This window comes from Scardinius erythrophthalmus (genome assembly GCF_964197995.2).
Source record: "Scardinius erythrophthalmus genome assembly, chromosome: 9".
NCBI lineage: Eukaryota > Metazoa > Chordata > Actinopteri > Cypriniformes > Leuciscidae > Scardinius > Scardinius erythrophthalmus.
Window position 1 is genome coordinate 43,912,933 of NC_138229.1, and position 10,444 is coordinate 43,923,376.

The 10,444-nt window shown below is 39.1% G+C and overlaps 1 protein-coding gene across 1 annotated transcript in view; it reads left to right on the forward strand.

The window, feature by feature from the left end:
* adcy1b (adenylate cyclase 1b) overlaps positions 1-10,212 on the forward strand; it is a gene marked incomplete at its 3' end in the record, with an annotated part of 52,755 nt that extends 42,543 nt beyond the window's left edge. The window contains exons 14-20 of the mRNA XM_081373635.1: positions 2,026-2,152; positions 5,317-5,433; positions 5,514-5,660; positions 5,753-5,851; positions 5,933-6,047; positions 6,700-6,824; positions 9,874-10,212. Of these exons, the coding sequence (XP_081229761.1) occupies positions 2,026-2,152; positions 5,317-5,433; positions 5,514-5,660; positions 5,753-5,851; positions 5,933-6,047; positions 6,700-6,824; positions 9,874-10,212 (1,069 nt within the window). The remainder of the gene's footprint in view (positions 1-2,025; positions 2,153-5,316; positions 5,434-5,513; positions 5,661-5,752; positions 5,852-5,932; positions 6,048-6,699; positions 6,825-9,873) is intronic.
* Between the last annotated feature and the right edge of the window lie 232 nt (positions 10,213-10,444).

Genomic DNA, 10,444 nt, shown 5'->3' on the forward strand with positions numbered 1-10,444 from the left:
AAGGAAGATCTAAATAACAATCTTTATTATCTTTAAAAAAACAGGCAATTGTGATATTTAAAGATACTCAGACAGCAACATAGTGTCGGCCCAGATCCGGCCCACATCTGGTACGTGTTGAATCCACAGGTGCCAGATGTGGGCCGACACTATGTTGCTGTCTGGGACTCATCCCCTTCCCTCTACTTCTGAAATCCTCCCATCTGGGAACACACTCAAAGTTCCTATGGCTAGAAGATATATATATATATATATATTTTATTTATTTATTTATAAGTTTATTTGTATAGGGACAGTACAAAAAACATGATCCCAGTCAAAACTGGAAAATATGTATTGCACATAGAGAGTATAGCAAAAGCTAATTTCCATCTCAGGTCCCTAGAAAGGCTTTTCTAAACAAAATAAAAAATAAAAACAAAAAATAAAACTACTACTCATAGAATAAAACTACCACAATATGTCACTTAAAGGAAATGTAAAGGACTTTATTTCAAGTATTGCCTTAAACTCATTTGGCAACAGGTTCCAGAGTCCTCAACAGAAAAGGCTCTTTGCCCTTGTGTAGTTCAACGAAAATTAATCCTACATATATATATTTATATATGCATGTGTGTGTGTGTGTGTGTGTGTGTGTGTGTGTGTGTGTGTGTGTGTGTGTGTGTGATGTGTGTGTGTGTGTGTGTGTGTTCTACAGAGGTGTAAGCACATGTCAACAGTCAGACACGCTTCCACTGTGCATGTGCATTAGCTTAATCCAGCTGAAAAATTTCGTTTTCTGTCATGATTTGAGCGTGAAGAAACAAAATTTATGAGACGTTTGTCAGATTTTCATTGGTGATTTCAAATATGAAATTTAATCGTAAACTTGGCGAATAGTTTTGGCATGTGCATGCCCGAGAGGCGTTTCAAAGATGGCCGCCGAGTGAAATGACTTGTCTTAAAGGGACTTTGGTTAAACATGAAAAAAAAACTTGGTTTCACTTTATTTTGATGTTCCCTTTTGAACATTCTGTTGACTATAAGTAACATTGCACCTACATGTCTACTAACTCTCATTAGAGTATTAGTAGAGTATTAGTAGAGTGGTAGGGTTGGGGTTAGAATAAGCTGACATGTTACTTATAGTCAGTAGAAAGTCTGTTGGAGGACTAACACAGTGAAGAGTCAGCAGATTAAGCAGACAGTCTACTAATACTCTAATGAGAGTTAGTTGACATGTAGTTGCAAAGTTACTTATAGTCTACAGAATGTTCAGAAGGGACCATCAAAATAAAGTATTACCAAAAACTTTAATAAAGTTGGCTAAATAATTAAACCAAAACCTTAGTGCCCATAATGATGGGTAACCTATTCTATTGAATGTTTTTTGGCTTGTCTGGTATTTATGTATGTATATTGGTTTTATTTTTGTGTTTCTTTTATTCCTCGTAAAGCACTTTGGTCAACTTCGGATGTGTTTTAAACGTGCTCTATAAATAAATGATTGATTGAAATGATTGATTAAACCATTTAAAAAACACGTTTCAGCTTGACACAGCCTTCCCAACAATGTTTTAATTAATTAGCCCAATTTATTAAAGGCCTTTTACGCTTAACCACGTGAGTGCCTTGGGATATTTTGTCTCATCAAATATATATAATCATTTGTTCCAATGGTAGTGATTTTGTTCATTTATTTTTTATTAATCCAAGAGAATAGTTGGCACTATGGAACTATTTTAATAGATTTTTCTGATGAATCTTTTTAATATTATTGAATGGGGTGTTAGGAAATTTCTTTAATTCTGTGTTCGTGTCAATGTGTAAGCATTCATGTGGATGTATTTTCAGAGATATGATTAATACAAGTGTCAAATGTCCGCTCTGCGACAAACAGAATGAACAATAAAGTTAAACTGAACTAAACTAAAGTCGGCTCATAAACAAGACAGGGGCCGTTTACACGACACCGGTTTCAACTAAAAGCTTTTCTGCAGTTTGGATCAGTGAGTTGACTCTGCTGATGTGTGTTTTGGAGAGCAGTTGGGGCTGGCTGAGTGTTCGTGGTCTGGAGCCCGTGGTGTCCCTGCTGCTCTTCTCCACCGCTCTGGCCCTTCACTCCAGACAGATGGACCTCAAACTCCGGCTCGACTTCCTCTGGGCCACGCAGGTACGTGGAGAACCCCAGCCTGTGCTCGGATCAGCTGCTGACGCACTCAGAGGAGCAGGACACACTGCCAACACCAACACCATAATCTCACTGTCCTATCCCTTCTGAGCCAATGTCTGTCGCAGATCAAGATTTTTGAATGCATATTACATTTACATTATTTTTTGTATTAATTTAGCAGAACAAGCAGCATTTCAACAGAAAGTAGGTAATAGCAGTGAAGGTATGCTAATGTAGTGGCCCTAAGTTTACATTTTTAAACTGTTTTATTTATAAAAGGTGCTGTGATAAAACTTCAACAGAATTGTCTTATCTTCTGTGGAACACAGCAGGGAGGGACATGGTGATGGAAAAATATGAGATAGGAGAATTATTATTATTATAATTTTTTTAATTATATAAGTTCTCTTAGCAAAAGTATTGTGGGTAACACCTTATTTCAATATTCCACTCTGAGTTTTGACATTAATGGCATAAATGTCATAAATTACATTAAGTTTCATTTTTTTATAAACAAAATATATATTTATAAAAGTTGCTATGAAAGAACATTAACAGCATTTTTTCCCCCATTGGGCTTTATGTAAGTTTTTAGAAGTGACCTATTTTAGTGCGAAGTTTTGTCTTGCCTTGCAAACATCTCTGATAGTTTTTGGATTATTATTGGGACTGGGTTTACCTGTGCTTGACCTTACATGTTTATTGGACTTGATTTAAGCCTTTTCCCCCTTATTTGGATTATTTGGGCTTTTTGCCTGTTTTCACGTTTGCTCTGATGGATTCCCTTGGACTGATGTCTGTCTGGTAGTGATGGGAGAAATCAATTGAACCAATTGCTTTGCAAAATGATTCACTTTTTTGAAGCGTTCAAAGCGACACATGCTGGTCAGAACAGTGTAAATGCAACAAAAACTCAGGCCAAACAGCAATAAAACAGCTTCTACAAACCCATTGCAAATGTCAGTTGAAAGTATATCCTATCAGATGCAATTAATGAGCTATCTAATACTATTAAATATTGATACTTTGCACGTGACGTCACAAGTACTGGCTGGCGGGCAAGAACGTCGTTCTCCAGCAACGAAACCCAGTAAAATAATCCAGGGTCGCCAGTTTTACGATACAAAAGTTGGTGTTTTGAGGTGTAAACGACATGCCAGAAAGTTGTTGTGCAATTGGATGCACTAACCTCAGATGAGATAAGCAACCTTCACAGTATACACACGTCTGTACATATTACCATCAAAGATAATTTCAACATTTGTTTGAATACAATGGGTGTATGATCATGTAATTAATCGTGTCTTTAAGTTACTGTAGTTTTGTTAATCAACACCACCAGTATTCACCAGCTGGTTCGGCGAGTCAGCTGTTTGTGTTATGAGTCTAAGCTAGCTAACTGTACGTTCACACCGCCGCCGGCGAGAGCGGCAAAATTCATTGAAAATTAATGACTTCCGGGCACTTTGACGCTCTCGCCGGCGGCGGTGTGAACGCACAGTTGGTGCGTTCAAGTCATCTCGTATAGATCGTATTAACGAGTTGAACGCACTTGAACGCCACCACAATGTCGTAAATACCAGTGGGGAGCTGGGGATTTTCTCTAAGCTCCGATCTGTACGAGTTGGGGGCGTGTCAGTGATTAACATGGCGGAATACACAATACGTAAAGGTATTTAGCTGTGATATTGTCAGGCTTTTCTATTTACAGCGCAGTTAGCTAATCGCCAACACAGAATATGATAGTATTATAATATAACAATGCAACATGTAACGATGTGTTGGCAGTGGCTTCATAAATTAATTAAAAACATAAAAATACAAAGTACACCTGTTGTACATTTCTTTGTTCTTCATTTTCTAGAACAAGAGTTTAAGAACCTTACTTATTTTTGTGTAATTAATTAAGAGAAAGTACTCCGCCATTTTGCTCCGACGAAAGTGACTTGAACGCACATGCCGTTATAAGCACGACTTCCCACCTCGTACGTACGAACTTCCCAGGAGGACTTGAACGCACCAACAGTCGTCGTCTTTTGCTAACAATAACAGAAGTGTGTGATAGGTTGTTGTGAGGTTTGCGATATCTATGATTTTCAATGAGAACCAGAGATGACCCAACAGTAGAGCTAGATTATTTACGGAGGAATTATTAATGCTCGATTATCTTAAAAAAAAACTTGTCTGCTTTACACAATTTAGCTACCTTGGAGTTAATCCTAGTCCATAGTTATGCTGCTAGCTCGCTAACAGACTTGCTAGCTACTAGAAAGACCTGGAACTACAGGACTCAACGTTGAAAATACCCGTTTGTTGCCCGCCAGGTATCCGTGGTAGTCACGTGACTGCAAAGTATCAATTAAGTGTCTGTATAATATAGATTATTTTATCGATTTTCAGGGCTTGTTTTATTTGTTTTATGGATGGCTCAGCTAAACAGAGGTTATTAACTACTATTATTTATTTCAATTATACAAATACCTCATTAAAATGTCTACAAATGTATAAAACTGATCAGAGATCAGGTAAAACCCACAAACACTTGTTCAGTCTCAGTGAATCTGCATGATTCATGGGTTCACAGAGATCATCGCCCCCTAGTGGTGAACCATTGACATTTCCAAACGTTTGGAAACAGTTATGACGTAACGAATCCTCGTTTACTGAAATCACGTGACTTTAACAGTTTAATACATGCTCTGAACCACTGATTCACAACAAAAGATTCGTAAATAATTTTTGTGTTTAGTTGCAAAAGCACTGAGATGTAGTTCTTCCTCCCACCTCATATTATCTCCGTCACAAGCGTCCTGCAAGTGAACGAAACGTTTCTCAGGAACGCAGAAGTTCAACCCCCATCATGTAAATATAATGTTCTCTGAACGATCTGAAACAAGTAACATTTAAAAAATGTTTAAAGAACATCCAACTAAAACATTTCAGAAAAGAAAAAAACGCTCCATGAATGATGTGTAAATAATGTTTTTGTGCAAACGTTTAGAGAACATTATTAAAGAACAGATACCTTTGAACGTTCTATTAATGTTACAGGAAGAACGTTTGTTCATATCTTTGACAGAACGTTCCCTGTCCGCTGGGATTATCCCACTGAATGTGTGTGTGTGTGTGTGTGTGTGTGTGTGTGTGTGTGTGTCTGTGTTCAGGCCGAGGAGGAGAGAGACGGCATGGAGAAAGTCAAGCTGGACAACAAGAGGATTCTCTTCAACCTGCTGCCCGCTCACGTGGCTCAACACTTCCTCCTGTCCAACCCCAGAAACATGGTGAGAGGCCTTCACATCAATGTCCCCAGCACACTAATGTAAGAGGTCGCTGAGCTGACTGTCTGGTTCTCGTGTGGCAGGATCTTTACTACCAGTCCTATGCTCAGGTGGGAGTGCTGTTTGCCTCCATTCCCAACTTCAACGACTTCTACATCGAGCTGGATGGAAACAACATGGGCGTCGAGTGCCTGCGACTGCTCAACGAGATCATTGCTGACTTCGACGAGGTCATTCTCCTACTTTTACAGGACACCGTCAAACATTCCTGTTCAATGCTGGCACTCCTGATCTATTCAGTCCTGTTTCCCCTGTTTTGCAGCTCATGGACAAAGAGTGCTACAAGGACATCGAGAAGATCAAGACCATCGGCAGCACATACATGGCAGCGGTGGGGCTGGTGCCCACCATCGGGACCAAGGTCACTAAACCAGCCGCATATTTAAACATGCAGAAATACCCACAGAACATCTGTGAACATTATTTGTTTTCTCCTTTATAGGCAAAGAAATCCAGTGCTGCCCACTTGAGCACCATAGCAGACTATGCCATTGAAATGTTTGACGTTCTTGATGAAATCAACTATCAGTCATATAATGACTTTGTCTTGAGAGTGGGTAAGCTTTGGTCAACCTTTACTGCTGTGTTCGCCTCAGTCCCTCCGCCAAATCTGCACTTTTCTACCATTTGTGAAGAGAAGCAAGAATTATATTTAAGAAGCTTTTTTGAAATATCTGAGAAAAAAATTAAATTTTTTTTATTTATTCAGTTCGTCATGTTGTGCATGTACAAACCTGTATTATTTTCTAGCAGTGAAACACAAACGATATTTTGAAAAAGCTTTCAGTGCTTTATTTTGCGTTCAGTGAAGGTCAGTGTGGTTTGTGTTTTGCTGTTCTGGACACCACTGACGTTCATTGTGTGAGCAAAAACGGTTGAAAAATGTACAGTACATGTAAAACATGTCAAATGTACAGTATAACTTCAATGCAATACAAGCTGCTTTGGATAAAAGGATCTGGCGATTGCATAAATGAGAAAGTAATGACAGAATGTTAATTTGTAAAAACTAACTCTTTAAATATTTAAATTATATAAAAATATTGAAAATATTTAATTCAAGTTTTACTATACTTCTTCTACAATACTATTAAAGACACGACAATGACCGAATACAACAACCTCAAAAAGTGCGCTCATGTCCCCGTTGTCAGTTAATGCAGTCGCGGTTGAGGATGTGTTCTGATGTCTGTATCTCTGAATGCGCAGGTATTAACGTGGGTCCAGTGGTAGCGGGGGTGATCGGGGCTCGACGGCCACAGTATGACATCTGGGGGAACACGGTGAACGTGGCCAGCCGAATGGACAGCACTGGGGTCCCGGGGAAGATCCAGGTATGTGCCAGACACAGTGATGCATGTGATTTATGTCTTTATGGAGGAATTTCACAAAACATGTTCAGGTCGCATGTCAAAATGAAAAAAAAAAAAAAAAACATTTTGCATATAGTAAGTAAGGCCTACTTTTAGGATCCTTAACATTTTATACAAAAAATCATTTTTACTCATCCCTTTTGTTTTAAAAAATGTCTACAGGCTGAAATGGAAGGTTTGTCATTTTAAACTTTTTAATTTTTTTGATCAAATCATGTACACTGCAAAAAAATGCATTTTTACTCAGTATTTTTGTCAGTCCAAATACCTAAAAATTCTTAAATCAAGAAGCATTTACTAGATAAGTAAAATGACATAAGAAATGATATCTTGTTTTCTAAAAAAAACTAAATAAAAAATAATAATAATACATTTTTATTATTTTATTATAGCTCAAAAGTTTTTGCTTAAAACAAGAATTATTTTTCCTACCCCATTTGCAGATAATTTTGCTTAAAACAAGCTAAATGATCTGGAAATTATCAAATGGAAAAGAAATACAATCTTAATTCAAATGGAAAACAATAAAAAAAAAAATCTTAATTCAAATGGAAAATAATATTATTTTTCTTACCACATTGGCAGATCATTTTGCTTGTTTTAGGCAAAAAAAATCTATTTTAGTGATTTGGACTGGAGACAAGACCAACATACTAAGTTAGAAAAGCATTTTTTGCAATGAATTAGGCTATTTGAACTGTAAAGTTGTTTAAATCTGCATGGTTCGGATGTTATCATAGACATTGCCCTACCCAGACACACAGTATTCATTTTATTTGTGCAGGTCTTAAAAAGGTTTGAAAAACATTTTCATAGCAATAAACTATTAATGCAATGCAAATAATATATATATTTTTTATAAAATTTCTTTATTTTTAATGTTAACATTGTCACAAACTGCTTTAAGTCTAGGGTTGGAGATCCAAAGGCAGATTTATTGGGACAATCCAGAATCGTAATCCATACGACAGGCGAAAGGTCAGAGAAATGGGCAAACAATCCAAATGAGCAGTAGGGCAGAAAACACAGGCAAAAGGTCAATCCAGAAAACAGGCAGAGAATCACAAAACTAGTCATTGCGTCTGTCACGTGACAGATGAACGAAGACTCGGAAGGTAAAGTTATTATTTATGTTCCCTGTGAATTATCTTTGGCTGCATTAAAATGATTTCTTAATTCTAAATATGATCAAGATTGTGTAGGTGCTTGTGTTCAGGGAAATTGGCTGTTAAAAGTATAAGATTTAAAGCCACTTAAATGAACAAAAGACTTGAAAAAAGATTTGTTCATTTTGATGAATGAGAGAGTCACTACAAAAAAGTCTGATGCCACCCCCCCCCACTACGTTATTAAAGCTGCGACAGTCGAGTGCATGACGTTCCACACTTCGTTTTTTCTGTTAATTTAGTGCATCATCCGGGTATTTAAAATGCACTTTTTCCTAATGGAATTTTCAGTGTGAACACACTACTCACTAGCCTGGTTAAAACCAGACCCTTCTCAGTTGAAACTGAGTGAAGGGCCTGGGGAAGCTATGTAGACAAATCATTTCCAAAGGGGCGTCACCAACCGACGTAGCTCAGCTTGATTGACAGGTGATCTGACCAATCATACTTTGCCATCCGCCATTTTGTCCGACAAAGCAGTCAGGAGAGTAGATTAACAAAGGAGGATTTGAACTTGAAAAACGGAGTGTACTGACGCCTTTCCGTGGTTAAAACAACATTCCTTCTTATGTTTGTTCATGTTTATTTGAGGCTATAAATTAACTAGAAGGAAGAGATGATCGGTTCACAAGAACAGCTTTAACTGATGCTCTACAGCGATCTGTCACGGCACATTAAAGAGCCACAAAACGGTATTTATTGTTTAAATTTCTTTTTAAAAAATTACCAAATTTGAAAGCTGAGACTTTGTTTAATATGTTTAATATCAAACGTAACCGAAAAGTAGCCTGCTCTGTCCTGTCTGCCAGCGAGTTGTCAGTCTCCTCTCTGCTCCGCAATGTATTTTTCACTGCGTGAGAACTCCTTCAGCGTCGCTGCGCTGTCGTCATCATGTAAATCCCTCCCCCAACGTTTCTGATTGGTGCCGCGATTTCGGCGGCACAGTAATGAGTTTGAATGGGCTCTTCTCCAGACTATCCTGAAGAGAGAATTGAAATTCGCCGGAAGTAGTCTGGGTTTTCCCAGGCTAACTACTCACACTATTTATACTTAAAAACATCATAGAATTAGCCTGGAAATCCAGACCTAAATCTAAAAGATTAATGGTCTGGCATCGACTAATGAAAATCGGCCAGCTCGAGGGGCGGCACCAAGCATGCATTTGAAAATCTCACGGCACTCAACTGGATAACACTACGACCAATCACAACAAGCCCCATACGCTTAGCTAGCAGCGGAGCTAACTGGTAGATTGGACTCTTACCGTATCCGGTCGGCAAAACAGCAAAAGTGCATCCTTCTTGCAAAGGAATGATTCGAGCGCCGTCTTCTGTTCCTCTTTTAGATAAAAGCCAAGTCTAACTCGTTCATTGTAGCGGCCAAAGCCGTTTCAAACAACTGGTGTTCATCCATAGCCATCTCGCAATGTTCACTAATGACTTCGACGTCACAGCGCTGTCGTCATCTCGCCTCTGGCCCGCCTATATCAGATAACCCGATGTGATTGGTGCAGCTCAGATCGAGGGGCATATTTAATGAGCATCATTACTCGACACCAGAGTAACTCGCTGAGCAAACTCAACTTGTGCTCTCGCGAGAACTCTGGATTACCAGGGTATTATAGAATAGTGCATACATATACAAATTGTGACGCACCTTTAGCGCTGCTTACTGTGTCATAATATTAAATTATGTCACTGCAAACATCTTTAAGGTCCTGAATTGATTTTTCTGTATGCAAAATAACTGTGGACGAGGAACATACTTACTGTGCATATTTACACACGCACGCAGAAATAAATACGCATGTACGTATATTGACTTGAACATAAATGCCCCTCCAGGTGACAGATGACGTCTACCGCCAGCTTCAGAACGACTACGATCTGGTGTGCCGTGGCAATGTCAGCGTGAAGGGTAAAGGTCAGATGCTCACGTACTTCCTGGAGGGCAAAGCGCAGGACGCCGGCATCCGAGCGCCCCATCACACCAGCGGCCTGGAGCGCAGGGTCCACGCCATCGCCCGCAGCAGCAGCACGCAGACCAAGGCGGACAGCAACTCGTCCGTGGCCTCGGGCCTCGCGGCCAGGCTCGGCATGAGCAGCACTGCGGGGACGCACGCTCACAGCTCCAATGTGCCTTCAGTCGGAGAAGAGGAGGAGACCAAAGAGGAGGAGGTGTAGGAGCCACGTCTGCAGGTGGACAGAATCAGCCGTGTCTTCCCTTTATACCCAATAACACATTCTGAGAACGTTTTGCTAACGTTATTTCCCTTATTGTTCAAAATGTCCATTTTTTAAAAATGTTTTAAAAACATTTTTTTGTTTTTTTTCGTGGTCATGCGAATGTTAATGGGTCGTTCCATTTGATCATTTTGCAAACATTATGGGAACGTTACTTTTAACTGTTCTCTGA